Source organism: Columba livia, chromosome 11 (genome assembly GCF_036013475.1).
Source record: "Columba livia isolate bColLiv1 breed racing homer chromosome 11, bColLiv1.pat.W.v2, whole genome shotgun sequence".
Taxonomy (NCBI): domain Eukaryota; kingdom Metazoa; phylum Chordata; class Aves; order Columbiformes; family Columbidae; genus Columba; species Columba livia.
The window spans coordinates 11,046,278-11,070,303 of record NC_088612.1 but is presented as its reverse complement, the minus strand read 5'-3'; the positions used below and the strand labels follow the sequence as shown (position 1 = coordinate 11,070,303).

The 24,026-nt window shown below is 41.3% G+C and overlaps 1 protein-coding gene and 1 long non-coding RNA gene across 15 annotated transcripts in view; one reads left to right on the top strand and one right to left on the bottom strand.

The window, feature by feature from the left end:
• The window catches only part of MEGF11 (multiple EGF like domains 11), a 277,366-nt gene that overhangs the window by 181,611 nt on the left and 71,729 nt on the right, over positions 1–24,026 (top strand). For all 14 annotated transcript variants that reach the window (XR_010475229.1, XM_065075966.1, XM_065075957.1 and 11 more), the window contains 5 exons: positions 316–562; positions 2,287–2,407; positions 7,536–7,672; positions 13,729–13,941; positions 20,935–21,109. Coding sequence is in view for 13 of the 14 variants with exons in the window: in XM_065075966.1 (XP_064932038.1) it covers positions 316–562; positions 2,287–2,407; positions 7,536–7,672; positions 13,729–13,941; positions 20,935–21,109 (893 nt within the window). In the remaining variant the exon portion in view is untranslated. The remainder of the gene's footprint in view (positions 1–315; positions 563–2,286; positions 2,408–7,535; positions 7,673–13,728; positions 13,942–20,934; positions 21,110–24,026) is intronic.
• LOC135580496 (uncharacterized) lies at positions 383–23,237 on the bottom strand. Its single transcript, XR_010475234.1, has 3 exons — positions 22,938–23,237; positions 7,533–7,657; positions 383–508 (listed from the first exon to the last, which is right to left on the bottom strand). It is a non-coding gene; the product is annotated as an uncharacterized LOC135580496 (long non-coding RNA).

Genomic DNA, 24,026 nt, shown 5'->3' with positions numbered 1-24,026 from the left:
CATCTAATTCCACTATAAATTCATTCCTTCCAGCTATCTAAGAGCACTAAGAAACAGGATATTAAAAGATTTAAGTCCTGATCCAATAAGGGTGTTAAACAAGTCCCCAAATTCAGGTGCATAACCAGTGCTGTTATCTCCTTGCATGCTAAAGTACATTGGTGGATCAGGGGAGTAGTTTGAAGACCCTTTAGCAAGTTCCTGCATTAACGGTGCCTCTGCTGCTTGGAACCCGAGCAGGGGGGGGCTGAGACGAGCTGCTTGCGATGCACTTTCCTAATTGTCTTAGTAAAGGACTGTGTGTTTTTTCCCCAGGTTGCGACAGCGATCACTGGGGACCTCACTGCAGCAACCGCTGCCAGTGTCAGAACGAAGCTCTCTGCAACCCCATCACGGGCGCCTGCGTCTGCGCCGACGGGTACCGTGGCTGGCGCTGCGAAGAGCTGTGCGACCCCGGGAGCTACGGCAAGGGCTGCCAGTTCCAGTGCCAGTGTCACAACGGAGCCACCTGCGACCACAGAACGGGAGAATGTCACTGTGCTCCCGGATACACGGGGGTATTGTAAGTTCATGGATAGGTGTATTTTACTCTGCATCGTTTCACAGCCTTGCTTGGACTGCTTTTCATGTAATGAGTAATTGGCAAAATTTCATAGAGTCAGAGTGTGTTTGGGGTTGGAAGGGACCTCTGGAGATCACCTAGTCCAACCCACCTGCTAAAGCTCTATCTCTGTATTATTATACACCTTCCTTTGTAGAAATCACATAACACAATTTCAGAGAGACTAAATAAAGGAAATCTCTTTTACTGCTAATTATACCTGTCTGCATAATAAATAAAATTTAGTGCTAAATTGAACTTAAAAATCCATTATATTTTCCAGTTTGTTCAACAACTGTACCTGTTCATAATTTCAGTATGTGAATACAATCCAAATTACAGTTGAGTTTTTATAACCAATTGGACATTCAACTCATTAGCAGTCCAGTGCGGTATCGAATGGGACTTACCATCCCCAATTTATTTGACTTTCAGTCTAACTGAGGAAGCATTACTGTTAACTATATCAGCTTACTATCTAGGGGGTAAATTTTTAGCGTAGTGAGCAGGGATTTAGCAGTGTGACTCCCATTAACTTTAACGAGAATCATGTAACTAAATCCCCATCCACCAACCTGAAAGTTTACCGGTAGGATTCACAAAATCTGCATATTAATTTTAGGACAGCAAGCAGTAGCTCCCTGTTTAAAATTGCCCCCAGTGTAACATCAGTTCTCATTAGAGATCTTCCAGTAGTTTCAGAAGTAATTATGTTTTTCAAAATTATTTAAGAGGAAAGAGAATTTAGTCACTGCATTTGGTTGGAGATCTATTATAGGTGACTTAATACTTTTGCAGTCTAATGTTATTTGTTGACCTGCATGAAGGGGAAAGTACAAAAGAAAGACAATATTAACCCTCATGAATAAGTGATATGCCTTTTTAATATTTTATTTAATACCTGATTTCCTCACAGACTTGTGACCTCAGTCCTGGACGTACTCACTGCTATAGACTCTGCTCACTGTTAGGTCCTGTTGCCATTAGCATGTCAGTTCTCAGAAGTAAGTACTTGCAGGGCCAGCCCCTGATAGGTTTTATGAACATCCTCATCAGAGGATACTCAGGGCAAGAATTTGCTGTAGTTTCAGAACCTGGGGTTAGAGAAAGAAGCAATGCTGGAAAGCACCATGTAGGAGACACCGGTTTTTGCAGGGACTAGCCTTGCATTGGCCCCCCAGAAATGCAGAGAGACACCCAACGAGCTTAAATAGCCTTTAGATGATGCCGAGTTCTTGCCAGTCCATTATATATGCAATTGTTAACATTTAGTAGAGACTGGAGAAATCTTGAGCATTTTAATCCCATCGTTTTATCCTATTTGTAGCTTCTTTTATGGCCATGTCACGTAATTCATATCGAGGCCTTCATCCTGCAACTCTTACTTTTCTGGGCTCTTTAGTGGATATGACTTGTTCTGTCTGAGATGGGTGAAATTTGGTGTGTGCATCAAGATTACACACACGCATCAGCCTAAAAGGGCTGGACCCATGGCACATAAATAAGCCTAGCAGAAAGCAAAGAAATCTTGGCTAATTGGTAATGCCAGCTGAGGCTTATTGAGGTTTCATAATTTGCATAAGGACTCCCATGATGACTTGTGTTGTGGATTTTCTTCATTTACTGTTTCATGTAAATTCTTCTAACTCATCTCTTTGGTTTTTGTTTCTTCTCTCTCCACAAAGCTGTGAAGAGCGTTGTCCCCCCGGCAGCCACGGAGCTCAGTGTGAATTGCGCTGCCCTTGCCAGAACGGCGGAGTTTGCCACCACATCACCGGAGAGTGCTCCTGTCCTGCTGGATGGATGGTGCGTACTTTGTTCACGCTCATCCCTCATTTAGAGGTTAGAATAGGAAGTTAATTGTTTGGTGTCTCAGCAGGCGCCTTCCCTGTGTGTTTGTGATGTGATTTCTTGTCACGAGGCTCTAACAGTTCTGAAAGTGGAGCCACTTTGGTTTTTGTGTGCACAGCACTTGGCCACCAGTCTGTGACTTTCCCATCATCGAGTTAAACGAGCAGCAGTACACCGGGCAGTGACTGCTCGTCGCTCTTCTGGGTGGGAGAAGAGACAAGAAAAATTGTCTCTGAATTGCAGTACCTTGGAATATTCCTTGCACCCTTAGACACGGCCCTCAAATGGGACAGAAAGCTCAAAGCTCAGCTCAGTGTTATGAGAAGCTCTGTCCTGTTCCTCCTTCAGGAGAGGGAGAAGCCAGCGGAGTTCAGTGGTTTAGGCAGTCATTAACACAGGAGGCTGAGGGGAGACCTTCTCACTGTCTACACCTACCCTGTTTCCCCGAAAATAAGACAAGGTCTTATATCAATTTTTGCTCCAAAACTTATTACTTTTTTACATGTATAGCTGCCTGGATGCTATTTAAATTGACTTTTTTTTTTTAAGTGAAAGGTAACTAGGGCTTATTTTTGGAGTAGGGCTTATATTTCAAGCATCCGCAAAAATCCTGAAAAACCATGCTAGGGCTTATTTTCGGGGTAGATCTTATTTTGGGGGAAACAGGGTATCTGAAAGGAGGTTGGAGCATGGAAGGTGTTGGTCCCTTCTCCCAAGTAACAAGCGATAGGATGAGAGGAAACGGCCTCAAGTTGAGCCAGTGGGAGGCTTAGATTGGATATTAGAGAAAAATTTCTTCACAGGAAGGGCTGTTGGGCATTGGAACAGGCCGCCCAGGGCAGTGGCAGAGTCACCATCGCTGGAGGGGTTTAAAAGGCATTTAGACGAGGTTCTCAGGGAAATGGTTTAGTGCTAGACCTAGGTTATGGTTGGACTTGATGATACTGAGTGTTTCTTTCAGCCGGAATGATTCTACGATTCTATACAAAAGACAGAGAGACCAGTTCAGTGTCTTGTCCTTACTCAAGCATAATTCCCATTGATTGCAAGAGATTTGCTTGCATCAGGGATTGCACTGGAGAGAGCAAATTGCCCTAACCTTTAATCCTTCGTGTCAAGAAAGCAAGGCCAAACATTTTAAAAGTCCTCAACTTTATCAATAATGTAATAATTAACTCTCTTGGGGTTTGCCAAGTCTCACAGGCCTGCATAGCATTTCTCTGTACTAAATTTCCTGGCATTTTTCCTGTATCTGACAATTAGTCTCTTGGCAATATTGCAGGATTTTAACATATGCAAGGACTGTGACTTTTTATTTTGATAAGTGGAAGGCCCTGAAGATTATCACACAACTGTGGCTTCTGATGTGGACCTTGTACTTGTTGAAACGTATAAAGGCTGAGAGAGATGTTTATGTTCCTTTAGGTTAGTACAGCAAATGCTGCCTCCATTTGATCACACAGCTGCTTTTAGTTAAAAAGTCCCAACCATGAGATTCTGGTGGTTGTCAGGCAGTAACATGGGAGAAGAACATAATTTTCCCCATGTTTTTGGTGGCAGACATGTATGGAAAGTCTCTCTCTGACTGGAGAAGAAGAGTCTCCCTAACTTGGCTGGTCATGGCAAAGGTGCTGCTGATGTTATTCCATTTCAAATGACAAGACAGGCAAATTTTTTCAGAAACTTAAGTAAGCATATGGCACCTTACCCTCAGCTGGCATTCAGTGGAGACAAAGAAAAGGTTCTTTCCGAAAGGGTACTGGAGCTAAAGCATAAAGGAAGCAATTCAAATATTTTTGAGGTCCTGTGAATCCATTCTGGCACTACCCCTAAGAAGTGATCGATAAAGTGATTAACAAAAATATTGCTTTCAGGCTATTTTTTTCACCTCCTCTTATCTTCTACATGCCAATATTTCTGAGGATCTGAGTTGTTTTGCTGTACTCTTTCTTACCTGTATTTTATTAGGAGTTATCTCTTTTTGCACAGTTAAAAAATTACTGACAGAAGAATATCAGAATAGAGCAGGAAGTTTTTAGGAGTCTTTTAGGAGGCAGTGTAGACCTTAGAGAAGAACCGCAGCACTGGGGCTGCGCAGCATCTGTGGTTGTGTCTTCAGGCCCAATTCTGCCCTGGTCCATACAGCCTGGAGTTTCTTCTCTTCATTTTTAGTGGCCCAGAGAGATCTTCCTGAAAACTGTGTTGTTGACTGTTCAGTCCCCAGAGAAACCCTAGAGTTAACAATTGATGTTTGAAACAAGCATAACTTAAAATTGAAGAATGACATCAAGTATGCCGGGGAAAGAAACTGAAATTATAAGTAAAAGCACTCAGCTTGTAAATGTTGAGATTTTAAGCATAAAGGGTCTCTCCAGGGTTTTAATGAAAAGATGGTAATTCAGTACACAGAGAGAGAAATCTCATGTTTTTTCATGCTATATTTTTAACTCTTGGTGGCTGGAATGGTTTGGGAAGTGAGACATGAGTGGGCTGTAAACAAGCAAGCAAGATGAGATTGCTAGACAGCATTTGTTTTATTTCACACCATGGATAGTCTTTCTCTGACATCAGGAATTTTACTTGCTGATTTTGAGACTTGAACCTGCACGTTGGTATTGAATATACCATCATGCTGGAAGGAGAGAATTCTCCCTGGATTTATACAAGTGCAAATCCACCTGCATTTTGTTGCTGCTGGAGGAGCTGAGACTTTTATCCTTTCCTAGAGTAGGTTTCTTAACAGCAGCTCAGCTCCCTCGGGGCTTGGTTGCCCATGGAATATGAAAGGGGAGGCAGTAAGTTGAATAGGAGGAAATTCTCAGGTTCCTGGGTTCTTCCTTGGATCTGCCATCTTCAAAGCCTGGTTCTTTTATTACTTGTAATATTTCTTTCCTCCCACACAGTGCAGACTCTCCCAGAAGCACAACAAGTTATACAAACTGAATCCTGTGAGATTTTACTGTCCTGTGGGTTTTTCTCCAAGAGGATGATGGCTAACAGCAGATACCATTGAACTAGTCAAGAAAACGTGGCTTCCAGCACACCACGATGTTGGACTTTTTCCACTCTGTGTGTTTGTGGGTGGCTGCTTTAGGGCCTCATTAACAATTTACAGGTTTAATTCTATACGTCTTTCTCATTTGCAGTACTAAATTCTCCAAGCACTCTTAGGAAGTAGGGAGAAAAGTTAAATTTAGCACTTACAATGCTTCTCAGAAACACTTGTGAAGGACTAGATCTTCAGCAATCTTTCCTCAGGTGACAGAACATTCGTCACTGACAACACACCCTGTTTGGTCCCAGATCCCGTTCTCCAGGCATCATAGTGCCATGTCAATACAACACGTTCTGCTAATCGCTTTTTCTCATTGCCTCTGGGCTTTATGAAGCAACTATAATTTGTATTTTTGTCTATTTTTCTTTCTGTTGTGGATTTTAAACATAGGGGTGTGTGAGAAAATGGAGCAGGAAAATAGAAGTTCTATACTACAAAACAGTAATAATGCATCAAACAATGTCAAAAGCAGAAGCTGATGAGCTCAGGACCTTAAAAAGGGTGCTGATGGGGTGAACTTTACTGATTAGATGTATAAGCAGCAGGAAACGTTGGTCTGACATTTGATCCTCCAGAGAGGGATGTTTTGGATTCCCTTAGTACACATTAATGCAAGAAGTACGTCTAAAGATTCTCTTGACTCCAGGGGGATGCATCACAGAGTATTGCTTTCTCATCATTTGTTGATAGAAATCCTGTTCTTTGTGAAATGTGAAGAGAGAAAGTATTTATTATCTAGATAAATGGATACTTACATTTTCAGATATATAGTGTTGTGTACTACTCAAGTCCAGAGACACCAGTTTTTTAACGCTGTAATCTGAAAGTTCTTGAACTGAGGCCAACCTGTCTATTTTACAGCCAAGGAACCACCTATCACTGGTTGGGAAAGGCTTGAAATATCTATTTTATGATTAAATTGAAGAGCAGCCTCTTCACTTTGGGGTTGTTGATATTGCTAAGCTTCCCCAACTGTTGAGCGAGAACCCCATGGAGTCAAACAGCCATTACATTCCTGGTTTATGTTTTGTATAAATTGTGTCTAATATGCGCCTTGTTCAAAACTTGGAGCCCCTGGGGCTGGGTTAGGGAAATAAGCCTTTGAGAGACTTTTTAAAAATAATAACAGGGACAAAGCCCACCGTTTCTATCAAACGCTGTGCGGCTCTGGCAGCAGCACCACTTGCTGCAGTTTGCCAAACCTTTTCCATTCTAGGACCCTGTCTTCAGATCCCAGCACTGCCAGACTTGTTTTGGCTCAAGTTACTCAGCTGGATGCCAGGCACAGATTTTATGTTTGCTCACATTAAAAAAAAAAAAAGAATTCATAGCAATTCTAAGGAAGTCTAGGGAAATCCTTGTAAGGCCGCAATGCTTGGCAGGGGACCTTATGTGATACGTGGGGCAAAACCACCTGAGTATGGCAGATAAATTCTCCAAAGACACAACCCATGGTCAGCAAGGCTTGCCCAGCAATTTTCCTGATGAACAGCCTGGCTTTTCTTCACTTTCAGGGGTGGTTAAGCAGCGAGGGGAAGGAGGAAACACCTCAGACATGGAGATTTGGGCCAGATGAAGGAGTGGACTAAAAGGGAATTTGCAATGAGGATTTGGGGTGGACTGAAGTAAAGCGGCAGCAGAGAAGAGGGCTGAGATGTATCTCCAAGGCTGGGGATAAGAAGCTGGGAGGATGTTGGATGATGCATCCAGCCAGTGTTCAGGGATTAGGCAGATTCTCCATTGCATTTTCTGACACACCAGCTGCAGTTTACAGGAGAGATCCAAAGAAAATAATTAGCAGCGACTGTACAGTGGTGAGAAAAATCCCTTCTGGAGTGGGGTACACAGGCACTTACTCTGGTAGCAGAATTTTGAGACTGTGTTTGGCCCATCTTAAACAGAAGAAATATTGCTGCTATACTTAGATCTAGTTTTCACAAGAAGGATGATAAATATCCAAGCTGCATATAGAAATTTATTGCATTATGAATGTTGACTGAGATATTGCTCTCTCTGTGACCTTACCAGGGGCTGGTGTGTGCGCAGCCGTGTCCTCCTGGAACATTTGGAATTAACTGCAGCCAGGACTGTCCATGCCACAACGGAGGGCACTGTGATCCCGTGACAGGAAAATGCATCTGTACAGCTGGCTACATAGGAGACAGGTAAAAATCAAAACCACAAAGCTTTTGGTTTTAACCATGGATTGGCAATATTTTTAGCCCTTCTAGGACAATCTTACTCTCTGAAAAATGGTGTTGTGTTTCTATTGCTTCAATTAGGTTCATCCTTCTGAAGCAGTTCAGGCATTATAAATGTGGCAATGTCATTACTTTTTATCGGCAGTGCTCTCCATTTACAGGTTTTTTTTAATATAACTTTTAAAATTTAATGGATTAAATTTAATTTAGATATTTACAGTGATAAATTTAATAGAGAGCATTACATGTTTACAAGATATGTAAATGAACTATATTTATACAAATTAATATCCTCAAGAGTAAGCAATGCAGCAATTTAATGTTTCCTTCAGTCCCTCTGTGCTGCTGCAGCACTGATCCATCTCAGACACCAACAAAAGGTGATAAATCCTCAAAATTTATAAAAGAGAGACTCCACCCATAAATCAATCAGAAAATATGATAATATTGTTTTACAAAGGTGTCATGGATTTAGCAAAACGACTGCACAGCAAAATGAAGGTGAGATTGTAACACATGTTGGTTTAGCCCTCCAACCAATCCTGCCAGCAGGGCTGACACTGGGGGGGGAACGGTTTGTGCTGGGGATGAACAGTGTCACCAGGGATTCCAGACACCCTGGGCACAGCTCATTGTATCTGCTGGGCTAAAGCCATTTCTCCTGTGTCTTCCCTTCTTTATTATCTGGAACAAGCTGGGATCAGTGTAGTGATGTGTGCTACAATTATACCTTTACACGGTAAAGCTCATTGGAATTTCGCATTTCTTGCTTCGTTGTACAATCAACAAGTCTTCATAGCACACACACAGCCCAGCCTGCAGCATGTGCTGGGGTTCAGAAGGCTGTGTTCTTTCCAGGGAAGGTTAGATTGGATATTAGGAAAAACTTCTACACAGAAAGGGCTGTCGGGCATTGGAACAGGCTGCCCAGGGCAGTGGTGGAGTCACCATCCCTGGAGGGGTTGAACAGACATGGAGATGAGGTTCTCAGGGACATGGGGTAGTGCCAGGGGTGGGTTAATGGTTGGACTCAATGATCTTAAAGGCCTTTTCCAACCAAAATGATTCTATGATTAAATGTGGAAATTCCTTGTTTCCATTCTATCGACAGCAATAATTGGTGTGGGCTCTGGATATTATGTCATGAAGATGATGGAAATACTATTTATTTCAAATTAATTTAGTGAAGAAGACATCAGTGTGTGTCTCTGTTCTCCATCTGAAGGCAGTGATTTCAGCCATAGGGCACCATGTAATTACTGTTCCTAACCAAAGCTTTCTCTTTCTCTCCTTTTGGGGACAACTTCACTAAAGGAAGCAGCTCTGCAGCCTGGACGCTAATATTGGTGCCAAACTCCAGTCCCCAGCCCTGGCCATGCTCAGGAAGGCTGACAGAGGCCCTTTTTTATCTGGGTCTCCTCATTTGGTTGTTGCACAGCCAGACTGGTTTCTGGCTGCTGCTGAATCAACACCATTACAGCCGTCAGGAGCTCCAGCCAGCAGCCTGCAGCTCAGCCAGTGTCCCTGCTCCACCGCGAGTGAGGACGTGTGGCAGAAGAGCTGGTGCTGCTACAGGCATTTGGCACAGGCAGAGGACAGTAGTGGAGTTGCCGAACAGCAACACTTACCCACTCCAGCAATAAAAGTAGAGAAAGGACCACTGGAGATGAGAAAAGGAGGTGGCAAGTAGAAAGCAGAAGACCTAGTTCTGCCTGCTGTCAAAAGCGGAGGGATTTGCTGCTGATCGTCCTTAGAAAGGGGCTGGAGAAGTGGCTAGAACAGTTCTGATGGGAGGACAGGCTGAGAGAGTTGGGGTGTTCAGCCTGGAGAAGAGAAATTCTGGAGACACCTTGTGCCCTTTCTATATTTAAAAGGGGACAATAAGAAAGGTGGGGACAGACTTTTCAGTAGGGCCTGTTGTGATAGGACAAGGGGTGATGGTTTTAAACTAGAGGAGGAGATCCAGGCCAGACATGGGGAAGACATTTTTACCCTGAGGGTGGTGAGAGCCTGGCGCAAGTTGCCCAGAGAGGCGGTGGATGCCCCATCCCTGGAGACATCCCAGGCCAGGCTGGACGGGGCTCTGAGCAACCTGAGCTGGTGAAGATGTCCCTGCTCATGGCAGGGGTGGCACTGGGGGAGCTGGGAAGGTCCCTCAAACCCAAACTATCCTGTGACTCTGTCATTCTAAGGTGAGTCGAGGAGAGGCTGAGCAGAGGAGCCACTACAGGGCAGATCTCACAGACGTTCACAAGAACTGTCCTTGAGCAAAGGGAGTGTGGGCTCTTTAGATCTATATGTGGAGAAAAATAGGAGAGATTTGGACTACAAAGAGAGAAGTGGCTTGGAAAGACAGAGACAGGAAGAAAATGAAGTGTGATCAGCAGGAAGAGGTGGAAAAGAATCCAAGGGAAGGTCTGCACACAAGCAAAACCTTTAGCAATGGCTCACTTGCCCTCTCCTGGGCAGGGAAGTAAAAACCTGGCACTGAAGGGAGAGGCGGAAGAGCAGAAATGCGAGTGTGCAGAAGGTTGAATTACAACAGGAGAAAGTTAAATAAACGGGCAGTTCAGAAAGCTTTTCTAGAAGCAGAGAAATACTATATTAGCTCAGAAATGTCAGCCTTTCAAATGGGTTCTGAGAAAGTTAAAGCACATTTATCCATCAGCCTTTAATCAGCCTTCAACAGGTGAAACCTCAGGCCCATTCTGTTCAGCTGCAGTTGTGTCTCACCCGCATGAGGACAGTGTGTTTTCTGATGGTTCGTTCCAAACTGATGTGCACACCCTTACCTTGCTGTTCACCGCAGCCAGCTCATGGTTGATTGCCTGTTGATTTCAGTGAGGGCAGGAGCAGGCACAAGGTCTTTTAAAAGTCTAAATTGCTTTCCTTAGTTCCTTAGTTACGTGCTCATACAGCGTGGACAATGGGACAGATCAGGCAGCACCTTTTTAGCTTAAAGTCTATTTTACTTTCTGGATCTCGTGCAAATGTTGCAGTGTTACAGTACAATTGCAAGTATAACAGTGGAGTGCTGCTGCACGACAAAACAGTGTTTTCTTTAACATTTTACAAGGCACTGGAAAAAATTTCCTAATAATAACAGCTACTGTGAATAACATCAATACAAATGTAAACACACTATCTATGATCATCTTTTAAAATCTTCAATAAGTACTGTAGAATTCCACAGTTCATCGTCTTGTGTAGAAGATAATAACAAATAGCTAGATAAATATTTGTGGAGATGAAATTGTCATAAAGTTCTACGTAAGTGTAATTGCCACACTTTGTTCCCTACGTGTTTTCCAAGACGTGACACTGCACTAAATATCCAGGAACTTGGCGAGAACTATTAATACCTCCAGGCAGCTTTGTGCTCTGCTGAAATGACTGGATATGTCATGTAAATGTATGTTTTGCAAACTAGAAAAGAATAATAGCAGAAGCACAGTTAGAAGCTGAGAATGGGGTGTCTAAGAATTCAGTGGCTGAGAAGAAAAGCGAACATACTGTTTTAGCTTTGTTTGCCATATTGCCATTAAACCTAAAGATTGAATCTTAACAGAATAAATACCACATTTGTTATAACAATATGAGCAGACATTCTCCTGTTGTGTTTGTATCTGCATCTTTTATCAACAGAATGGCAATCTCCACGTTGTTGTATTTTGAATGGCTTCTAACATTTGTCTGTGCTACCTAAATGTGATCACTGTTTCCAAAGGAAACAAACAAACAAACAGAAAAGACTAAAACACTTTACAGCATTATTCCATGAAAAAAATTTGGCTGGAAAAAATGTAGGTGTATGTACTAAGTTCATCTTTTAAGGAGGCTGTCTTGTGTTTGATATTTTGTGAAATTGCTTCCATTAATTCTACAGGTGACAGCCATATTATCCTATCCCAACCCAAATAATTATAGTACATATTAAAGTTCAGTGGGTATTATAATACGAATCTCCCCAGATAGGCAGAAAGCAATGTAAATTAAACAAGAAACATAACTAGGGCTTAGCAGCTCATTTTGTAATTTAATTGAACAATGTATCTGCTTGTTAATGGTGCTATGGACACATTAGATTGATATGTTGCAAAGGAAAGATGTTTAAGTAGAAAGCTAATTCCTGCTGTGATTATTCTTCTGTTCCAGAGAAGTCATTATTAGTATTCTTTGTATAAAATTCATTAGCAGTAGCTGCTTGATCTCCAAATAAATAAGTTGGTTAAATTGTTAGTAGTAAAAGGCTAATTATGTAAATGGATTAGGTCGTCAATATTTCATTTCCAGATGCTTCTCTCCCTGCTAGGTAATGCTTCATCTTCTATAAATATAGAATGATATAGTGCACTATTGACTAAGTATTCATCTCATTGAGTACAGAGCTCTCCTGCTAACTAGTAGAGCTGTATCCAGCGCTGGAGACATAAGGCATCTTAATATCTTCTTCATCACATTTCATTTAAGTGTTTCAGTCCTAATGTTACCACTCTTTGCTGTTATTTCCTCTGCAGCTGAACCCCCTGGAGCTGCAGGGCCACCAGCTGGGGGTTCTCTGGGCTCCTTCCCTGTTTGTCACAGGCTCTTCTCTCTTTTCATCTCCTATAAACTCTTGAACATGGATTGTGTAACTAGTAATCGTGTTGATACTTGCTGCAACTAAATCACAAGCTAGGTCTTTTGCTTTGTGCATTTATTTTTAGTAAAACATGATCATCAGAAGCTGCAAAAGTAATGCTCTTCTTATATAGTGCCTGTGTTCATTGCAGTTTTGCCTGGCTTGCATCACACATTAATCTTTTATTACTGATCATTATATTAACTCTCACCTGCCAGCTGTGAAATGACCTGCGGAAAGACATTTAACAATTGCCTCTATCCACTGAGTTTACAGTATACACTTTAATCAATGCTCAGGATTAAATTAATGCTGATAGGCAATTTCCAATATCTGGCATCCATGCGATAAGGGAATTGGGCTTTTCTGGGCTTTTCTTTTTTTATTAACTGAAAAGGCGTATCTGTATTTCACGGTGGATCATGTAAACTGTAGTACTGACTCATTGCAGAATTTTGAAACCACTGAATTATGTCAAGCACAGAATCAGTTGCTTTCTTTAGGACCTTAGTTGAGCTTTTCAAAGTGGGAAATATTATGAACACTTAAACTGGATGTGTAGGACAATGAAACAGACTTTTTGGCAGATTTTATAGTGTATCCAGTAGGGAAATATTTTAAACGGTGCATAGAAGGTGCAATTTAAATCAATCTGTGTGTAGTGTTTGCAGGTTCCATTTTTATGTGTATCAAATATTAAAAATGTTGGCAATTTTGGAGAAGATACTACACTAAGGAGCATGAAAGAGCTTTATCTTGAGATTTTATACTACTGAGCATCTGTGGAGTAAGAGATGAAAAGCAAATTCGAGCTTTATTTACTCAGAACACACACAAAAGACAAAGGAGTATATTTGCTCCTAGTTGGTATGAAGCTGGTGCAATGACAACGTAGTAGGAAAGTAAAAGTATTGGTTGCTGGAGAACACCTTATTCGATATTGCTTATAGACCACATTTTCTTTTAATCCTCATTAACACTAAGAGGACCATATACTTTTAAAGAAGGTGCACAATCCTTCTGTAATAAAGAGTAAACAAACAGATGAGGGTTTTTTTTTAATAAAGTATCTTATTCCATATCAATTTCTTATGCTTGATGAATGGAATTGTCAAGGTCCAGGAAACAAGAATGCACTTTGTTAACTAAGGTAATATTAACTAATGCAAATTTTGCAAGATATGATTGAACAGAGATTAATGGACTTTCAGTTAACAGTAATTTGCATGCCCAAGATATCACATCACTCTGATGATATCATCAGTTCACAGTATATTACTTAAATAAATGAGCAATGATTTTGTACTTAATTCATTAACAAAAACATTCCCGTGTAAAAGTCATAAGCAGATTAGACTATGGGATTTAATTGGATCCTGTCTCACATATTTCGTTGCAGGTGTCAAGAAGAGTGCCCTATCGGGACATATGGCTTTCAGTGCACACAGAGATGTGACTGCCAAAATGGTGCAAAGTGTTATCATGTGAATGGAGCATGCCTGTGTGACCCTGGATTTAAGGGGATTTATTGTCAAGAAAGAATGTGTCCAGAAGGGTTTTATGGCCTCAAATGCAACAAGAGATGTCCCTGCAATATTACCAACACTCTCAGGTATGTACATCGTATTATATATACTAGTGCAGCGACTGGTCAAAAAAAGCATTAGGAAAAAATTCAATTAACTACCCCTACTCCTTTTTCTCTGTAGTTTTGATTAAGAACACAGACTACTCCTCTAGATTACAATCTTTTATTTAAATGACCTCAGGTTTGGAACCATAAATCTCAGTACAGCCAGCTACTCAGCATGAATCTGTTAACTATTTGAATGGTTCTACCCAAATCTGAAACAATCTGACATACGGCCTTATCTTGTAACTGCAGTCTTCTAGGAATAAGAACTATCAAATTATGCCCATATGTGTGTATAATAACCCACTGAAGTTTAGAAAATACAGATATATTTACTCAAATCCATAATTTTGGCTCTTTTTATGACATGAGTTGTCTTGTTAGCTCTATAGACAGCAAGGGGACTTTCAAAATGAAACCTAGTTTGCTTCAGTTTATGTCTTGTGACAAATTACCTTGTTGAAAACACTTGAGGCAGATGTATAAATAGACTGAAATCAATATCCCCAAGTCAGTCAATGGGACTGTAATGAAGTTGACATTGTCACTATAGACATCGCCTCTCATGTGTGCCTGGTTTTGTTCTTCATTCAGTATGTGTGAGTGTGAAATATTCAGGAAAATAAATATCAGGGAAGTATACCTAAATTGGAATAAGCCTCACTTAAAAGGTCAGGTTTCAATGTTTTATTCCCTTTTGCTTTATTGAGGATGTGATTCTTGGTGTTCCCATTACTAAGACCTAGGGCCACAAACAGACTTGAGTACCTAACATGAGACAGGTTGAATTTACCTTCCTGTTGAAGCCTTGAATAAACCCTAAAAAAAGGAAGAATTTAAGACTCTTCCCTATTTTCATGTTTGTTACCTAAGAGAGAGGTGGGGATAATTGATGCCCAAGAAAATATGCCCTTGATACGGACATTCTTCAATTTTAAACCAGACAGGTAGGGACCTGACTGTCTTGCTGATGATGACAAACCTCCCTTGCAGCCTGCTAAAATATAAACACTCTCTTTGATTATGTATGCAAGAGATACCACCTAATTTGTGTGCATGTACATACGCACCCTCACACACACACAAATACTTCAGGCAAATCTGTTTGTGGGCTTGAGATAGACTCTGTTTGTCTCAGTCTTGGAAATAAACAGGTGAACTTTCTCGTGAATTCAAGTTCAACTCGGAGTGGTGAGGTTTTGCTTAACTGGAATTCAGAGCTCACAGTGGAGTATTTAAAAGCCTTGTAATTCTGATGGTACGAGTCCTCTACAGAAAGACAGCTCTAACTCTGCCAGCCTTGACAGAAAGGATCCAAAGTATTCAAGGTAGCTCTGTATAACAGGCTTCTATCTTTTTGGATCATTTTGTGTGTCATGAAATCACTGGAAAAAATAACATCCCTAAGGCATGAGCTGAGCACTACACACAAAAGGTGGATGTTGTGTTGTACTGAGGATGGGAGATGTCTCAAGAATTACGGCAGGGTGAGCTAAGGTATAAATTCCTGCATGTCACACTGCTGTGCAAGTACTTGTCAGCGTGCATGACTTAAACCTGAGGTAAATACAAGGTAAACTGCTCCTCAGTGGAAGCTGTTGTTCATGTGTACTGGAGGGGGAGGATGTGCTCTTGGGATGGTATCTGACAGTGTGTCCTCACCACCCTGTCAGCCTGCAGAAACATGTTTGCATGCCCTTTTTCCCAGAAAGGTGGAAATAGAGTGGAAGGACTGCAGAACACAGGCAAAGCTGAGCTTGGCTGCTGTTTCTCGGCTTAGCACTTGATTTGTTAAGAGTATTTTAAGTGGGGAAGAGTGTGGGTTTGAGGGTGCAAGAGTTCATCCTGGGTTACTCAAAGAACTGCGTGGGAGATGCTCCCAGGGTTTGCCAGGAGATCCTTCCTGGAAGAACAGACTAGCACCATCCAGCTGTGAAGAAAGATGAGGTTCCAGATTTGAGAAGAGCTCCAAGATGTGGAGGATCGAATTGTCTGACAAGGCACGTGGTCATTCTTGCACACTGTGTACTGGACCTGTGCCTGGTTGCTGTCTGACAGGTACATTTGATGCCTTCCCTCCCATCACTGCTCTGTCAGCTTTCCTTGCAGCATCCTCTGCTCAGATGGTATCTCTGTTTCCTTAATAAATGAGTCTAGTCTCTCCATTGATAAAATCTCCCTTTTTCCTACATCTTATCACTGTTGTTATGGAACAAAGAGCTATCAGCAAGCTGTAAATCTGTCAATGTTCTTACATTCATCTGTGGTATTTCAGCGTTCTGCTCTCCGGTGAGCTCCTCAGAGTGCTGCCCGTTTCTGAGCCAAGAAGGACTGTCCGAGTTGATGGAAAATGACCTTCTCCAGAGACACTCCATATTCTGCACAATTCTTAAGGATTGTTGAACCAGTCCCATACAGCATCCTTCTTTTCCCACCCACCTCCTCCCATTCCTCCCCTACATTTTTATCATTACTGGAACAGTGGTCTTGCAGCGTGATTCATTTACTGACAGCCATCTATTTTCCCCTGAAGCAGTTTAAACTTCTGGCTACTTGTGGCGATACCTAAGTGTGTAGGATAATTACATAAACACTTCAAAGAAGGTGAGGGAAGCTTCCTTATTTCTGTCAGTGGTTTTGATTCATTTGATCTAGTTATTGGAGAGGTGGCTGGAACAGAAAGTTCTGGGGACTTTGAGGAGCAGGTTATGGAGAAACATTAAGAGCTACACAATCAGTTTTTCTATTTTCATAGATCTATTTTAATGTTTGAAGAGACCAATGTGATCATCTAGTCTAACCTCCTGCATGGTAACAGATGAAGAACATCATCCAATAATTTCTGCATCAAAGCACAGTGAAAGGCACTTTGTACAGGACTTTTGAGCAACCCCAGAATTAGGTAATTTGGAATGCATTGGTGACTTGGACTGTCCTTCCACAGGAAAGGATACACCTGTAAAAAATTCCGCTATGCAAAAAGCCCATGTTGAGACAGTCCGCAATAGTCAGAAAGGCATAACCCTGGCTTGCTCTTCTGAAAAGCAGAGAGGGAAATGAATAGCTGGAATAATCCCAGCAACTCACCCTTCTTGAGTACTGGTGTGGAGTGAGTGTGTGGAGCTGTAGGACACAGCAGTGTCCTTCTCAGGTCACAGACAACATCAGGAGGGGTGGAAGACACAGTGACCTCTTAAGCCATGACACTTTCCTACTGTGACAACATCACCTGAAATGGATAAAGATCCAGAGGCTCTAATTATTGCCTCAACACTCAAAAATTTGGAAGGACCAAACCCCATGGACCTTACATGAAGTTTTGGCTTGACCTAAATCAATAAAGCGCTTGAATGAAGCTGGCTCAGAAGATGTGCTGGAATGAAGAAGTGGCCCTACAGTCTCCTTGTGGCTATTTCTTTAAAAGCAAGAGGGCATTTTAGTAAGGGAGACTGAATGTAGTAGCGACACCAAAAGACAGAAAATGTTGTTAAAAGAGGAGTAGGGCTGTTGTTAATTAAGATGAGAGGACGGGTGCTAGTGTATAAACAGAAAGTCAGGAAACTCACTGGGAAAAAGTTGTTTTGGCTGAAAGATGTGTGGTGAACAAATTCAGAATTTGGAACAGACTGTGCTGTCTAAAGCATTTCTTTTCCCAATTTGCCTTAAGAAAGTTAAATTACCCAGTTTCCTCAGATTTCCTCAAAATTAGATGCTTAAAAAATTTAAAGGTCAAAAAGACTTTTTGTTTTTCAGCTCAGCTAGTAAATTTTAAAAAATAACAAATCATTTATTGCTGTAAATGTGGCTCAAAAGCCAGGGAGCGTACAGTAGCTTCGGAACTTCGGCGTGAGGCATGAAGGTTGTCGACACCTTCCAGTTTCCACTCTGCCTGGCCTAGAGCCAGAGGAATGCTTGGCTGCATTCGTTCGGGGTTTTCTACACTATTCCTGTTACACAAGAGATTTGAAGAAATAAAAGTTGTTAAGAATCAGTGCAAAATACTAATGTGTAACACAGCCAAATGCTTTCAGGAGTCTAAGGTTGCCTTCCTGCCCACAGCGAGTGCTTGGAAGGCAGATGTTGGTGGGTTTGCCTTCTGCGAGCCTTTGGAGGCCTCACATTCTCTCACTGATGACATCCAGGGATCCTTCTCGAGAGAAATTGTTTCTGTTTCTTAATTTCAGTTTATTGGTGGCACGGACAAGCACCTTACACATGCTGCACTCCATGCTGGCAAAATGTTACATGGACTCAGGACCTTGAAAGGTGCATTCAGAAAAGGAAGGGAGGAATTATACAAATAATTCACATTGCTAGCTGAATTTCCTGTTCTTCAACTTAACACCTTTGCCTTTAAGTGCCTCAAACTTTCCAACTTCACTGCAGCATTTAGTTCACTGGCTAGACTGGATGCATGGCTGGCTGGATGGATGATAGATGAGTTTCCTATTTATAGTTATAGGTCTAGGTACATAGTTTAAACAGAATGGATTTTTACGGAATACCTAAATAAGAGAGAAGTGTTCTCAACTCACCCATGGATATACATACGATTTCCACATCATGAGCTGCAATATACTTAGTGTGTAACTCAGATGACTTCAGTTACTGGAATAGTTCATACACACCAGAACAGAAAAAGCTAATAATAAAAAAAATTAAAGATAAAAACTTAGTACTGTTTAGTGATGTCAGCTGCGGATCTTTAAAGGGTTTCCAAAGTTAGAAAGGCATCATTTTACAGATGGGAAAGATGGATGTAGAAAGAGTAAGTTACATGGCCACGATTCACTGGGAGGATTGGGAAGAGAACAGCTGTCTTCTGAATTTTGATTAAGCATCTAAATCTCAGCCATCTTCAAGTTAACACTGCATCAGGGTACCTTAATTGTCAAACAAGTGTTTGTGATTTAGGGCATTGTGTTCTTTGTATGAGACAAGTCTCCTGTGTTCCCTGGCTGGGCACAGCCTGGGCCCTCATTTCAAACCCAGCTGTGTACATTTGAGGTCCATTGCTTGTTATTCTACCATAACACTATGGCGTGTGCTAATGTTTGCCTTGCTAAAAGCTTTGGGAAGATTATCCTCCCCCTGCTGTAGCTTTTTCATCAGTTGTTGCTACCTACTCAGAACTATTGTTATGTGTACCCTAACTCTGAAGTATTTCAAAGGACTGGAAGACTACAAGTGCTTGTTCTAGGAGAAAAACAAAACTCTGATCTTCTCAGGCTGGTAACAAAATTGTTCTTGCTTCATTGGGATGATTATATAGGTGCAGGGACCCAAACACCTGCATTGGACTTTTGCTAACTCGTAGCCTCACGAAAGAGTGGAAAAGGGCTTTATAGGGGACAGAATATGGTCTCAACCTTCTACTGGACCTTGTTTTGGAGTCCAAGCCCTCTGTCTCCTGCGGGCTCTTCTGCAAAGACTGTTTGGTTCCTGCTTCTTATTTTAGTGCGTGTTAGGATGACTTTTAGTCCTTAATATATAGCTTGCATCCCATGCATAAAAGCTGCCTGTTTTGACAAAGGAGCCAACCTTGGAGTAGAAATTCTTACTTAGTATTTTCAATTGAATTGTCACAGACTGATTTCAACTGCTATGATCATATATTGCCTTTGAAAGATTTAAATTAGCCAACAGATGCAGTTCTCACGGAACCATATGATACATGCAGTAGTAGTGAAAATAGAGAAACAACAAATCCACTTTAAACTATTCCTTTAATGTTCAGCTTTCTGCTCCTATTAGGTAATGATTAATAGATGCAGAGGGGGAAAAATGAGCTTTTATTGTTTTCATCTGAATGTTAAGAGGTGCTTTGTGAACAACCATAATTTGAGGGACTGCTTCATCAGAAGAATTTCATGGATGGCAGTTTGTTAAGCTGATGAATTGTTTTAATTAGTCAGTAAAACAGTATTTATGATGAAACATATGACACTCACAAAATTTGGTCATTCTTAGTCACAACAGTATGTGACTAACCTCTCCTACCAGTAATTGCCAGAAACATACTTGGAAATTACATTTTATGAGGTTACCTTGAAAATTAACATATACGATATTAATTTTATAGGTGTAAAGAAACCCATTCACTCATGTCTGCAGTATTAAACTATAGTAATAAATAATCATAAAGGAAGATAACATTTCTGTGAGGCACTGGTGGCACCTGTCTATGGACCTGTCTCAATTTTTTTGCCTCATTATGCAGCATAAAGGAACTTGACCCATTTCCCTGCACAGCTGGAATTTAATCACAGGGCTTCTGTTGATTCCTGCTGCAAATAAACCCCAAAGCTTCAGGTAGTGATCAGTTCTGGTCACCATGGCTGAATATTCCCTGCAAAAGCCTTTTTCCAAGGAGCTTTTTCACTTCTAAAGCACTTGCCTTTCTACCTCTCCCTGTTGAAAAGTTCTGCTAAGGTGGCACTCGCTTTTAAAACACAATTAGACTAGACTAGACTAGACTGGAATAGACTAGACAAGACTAGACTGGAACAGAATAGAGAATATTGTGCTACAGGACTCAAGTTCCTCTTCACGACTCTCCTGATTGCATTCCTCCATCCGCTGGAATTTCTCCCCACCCCGAACATCTTTGACTGTATTACAGCCAAGTAACATGACACACAAATGTCATACAACAATACGGATTAATCATGTTGTGGTTATTCTTGGTAACCCAATTCACATTGATTTGAGAACGTAAAAGCATAAACTTCAAAGGTGTAAAATTCCCAGTGCTGTGGCAGTTTCCGGATGTTTGGAAACAATGTGCCAGGCTGGTATTTAGCACCATATTCCCTGTTCATTCCTAAGTTATATGGTGGCTGATGTTCACCATCCTCAAGAGTTTCCAGGTTTACTTTGTTTTAGTGTGCCTCCTGCTGGCATTGCCTGTAAAATGTTCTACAGCTGGTTATGGACACATCTCATTGATGTCTGTCTGTCTCTCTCCATTAGCTGCCATCCATTGTCTGGAGAGTGTAGCTGCAAGGCTGGCTGGTCCGGACTCTACTGCAATGAATCCTGTCCCCCAGGGTCATACGGCGAGGGCTGCCAGCTCACCTGCCCCTGCCACAACGGGGCAGATTGCGACAGCGTCACAGGGAAGTGTTCGTGTGCACCAGGATATATGGTAAGTGACTTTAGTCTGATTTCAAATAATATTTGCATAAAAGTGGCCAAATGCAGGTAATTTTTCTCCATTCTGAGTCCACATAATTCTCCTTGGAGCAGCATCAACTTATTACTTCTGGTTATTTATTTAACATTGGTGTTTTTAAGTTTGATAAAAACATGGTTTCCCATCATATATTTTAAGTCAAGACATAACAAAAAAGATGTCAGATTATTGTCTGCCTGGAAGAGCAGAAAAATAATTCTCATGGCCTTTCAGCAGGTTCCTTGTCAGTCACACTGTGATTTTAATAGATAAAGATCTTTTAAACTGTTACAAATGATAGAGCAATTTATGCCTTTTCTGAACATATATGGCAGGTGTCTTTTACCCGAGCATCAAAAAGAGCTTCAGACATTCTGAGGTAAACAAGCATCATGTTTTATAGATGAGATATCAAATGGCTGAAGAAATCAGCCAAGACGAAACAACAAAAAATTCAGAATGAATGATTGCCAGGTTGCAGCAGAAAGCATTAGGACATGGATCCAGGTGTCCTGCTTGAGCTGGGCATGATGGAATTCGTACTAGTAAATTCTCTGGTCATCCATATATGAAGCACCTCCTTACATCAGGAGCACACCATGGAAGAGATCTGCAGGCTGTGTTTGACAAACAATACTTCCTGAAGAAAAATATTTTTTCAAGAGAGCATTCCACCACAACTTCATTAGTAGTTGTTTTTCTGCAGTTTGTGTCCTTAATTTTACATGATCTGTCCCCACAGGCTTATCTATATATTTTCTATACCATTAGAGTAATTATTTGTTATAATTACTGAGTTTACTAGAAATCAGGCTTCAAATTTAAAGACACTCCCCATATTTTAAGAAATTCCACTGGCATTTAGCAGCCAACTGAAATGTGCAGCCTCCAAAATGAGTTTTACCCTCTATTGTTTTTATCCCCCCTCCCTTTTAAAACCACACCTGAGTTTGTGATCACCACCTGCCATCTCCAGAACTGGGGAACTAGAGTTTTGGCTTAAGGAAATTTTTGTTCTCTGCTGCATGTCAACAGCTGAACCTGGAAGCTGGAGCTTCCATCTGATTTCCAGGCATTCCCTCAATGCCGTGTATAAACAGATTTATTTAGGTGTGAGGAGCAGGACTATAGAAAGCATCTATGTGAGACGCTAGTACTTAGAGATGTAGAAAATATACAAAAAAGGGCTTTGGGGTTTGATTCTCCACTCACACTAACAAGAATTTATCACCTCTATACAGTGGCAACACACAAGTATTTATATGAAGTGGAGGAAGAAATAAAGGCAACAGCATGTTAGTAACAAATGCAAAATAAAAAGATACCAAGATCATCTTTCTTATCAGGAATATTGTTCAATTTTGCAACACAAAAATATTTTAGGACCCTGTACTGTACACATTCTTTAAAAAGCATAGTTTGTCCAATATATATTGCTCCAAGACAGTATTATTGCGGGCATGAAGCCTGGGAAGTTCCTATTGCATTGCTTCAAAATAATATTTAATCTCATAATAAAGAGCTTTCTTGCATTGACATTTAAACAGCTTGGTTATTGAGGATAGCTCTATAATCACTGAAGCATATTTAGGCATTAGTATCATTGCTCTCTCATAATATACTATAATCTCTGGCAATTAGTCCATGAGGGGAAGTAAAGCCTTGGAATTGCTAATTTATTGCCTCTGAAGCATGTTTGTCATTCGTATGCATGCCAGATGACTTGCATTGCAACGGTTCTTTCAAATGCTAGAGAACATAGGCTGTAAAGAAAACTTGACAGGAACCTTTTCCTTCCTACCCTGGCTTGGCGACGTCCTCCCGAGCTGCCCGTGCCGTTTGCTCCGTCGTCTGCGCAGGAGAAGGAGTCGGCGCTGCCGCACGGTGCAGCTGCAGGTTGTTTGGAAGGTGCTGCAGGGCCAGAACCCTCTCCAGGCTGGAAGTGGTTTGTCTCAATGACACTCTCAAGACCAGGCTTTGCCTTCAAATACGTGTCTCTGCCTCTTGCTGGGGCAACTGGGAGCTTTGCCTGCAGGGAGGATTTTGCCCTTGAATTCAGGTAGCCTGCAAGCAACTGTTCCTGAATGCAGGATCTCTTTGGCAGCGCTGAAAACAGAGTGATGCTAATACAGAACCAGGCAGAGCTAATTATTCAGAAAAGCCATCAATGCATCCCTCTTGCTTTTTCTAGCATGAGGCTTGGCTGGTGCGGCTACAGGGTTGGGAATTTTGCCATATGATTGGAAAGAATGAAAGTGGGATCAACATCTTACATTTTACATCAAATCACGTTTGATCTACACAGAATTTTATAGAGCAGAGCAGACTGAAGGGTTTCTGAGTATGGGAGAATGAAGGGAATATGATGGGACGTGGGATATACCTGCCAATTCTAAGTGCAAAGGCAGAAAGGTTGGGCCCATAGGACTTTTGGGTTGCTGGATGCCTAGAAAACATAGTGACCAAGAAATGACAGTTGTTTCTGAACAAATCACTCCTCCAACCCACTTCTTTTGCACAGATGGTTTGTTTTCTTTACTGTGCCCTGTCTTGGCTGTGTCAGGGCAGCTGGGCAGGGTTTCAGAATGAATCATTTACAATCGCAGCCAAAACAGGGACATTTGTTTGGGATGCAGAACAAGCCATTAAAAACACAAAGCATCTGGTCGCCTTTATTAAATGTATTAAGTGGAAAGGCAGTTATGCCATAGGTGGACATGTACGTGAGCTGGGCACTTAATTTTTGGAAGTTAAACAGATTCAAGTTTTAAAATAAAAATGTACCTTGTAGATCAGAAAATAATACATTATTTATTAGCTGTGACATTTCCAAAAATTCAAATGCCAAAGATAAATACTGGTGAACTTGCAGGTTTGGATGGAACTTCAC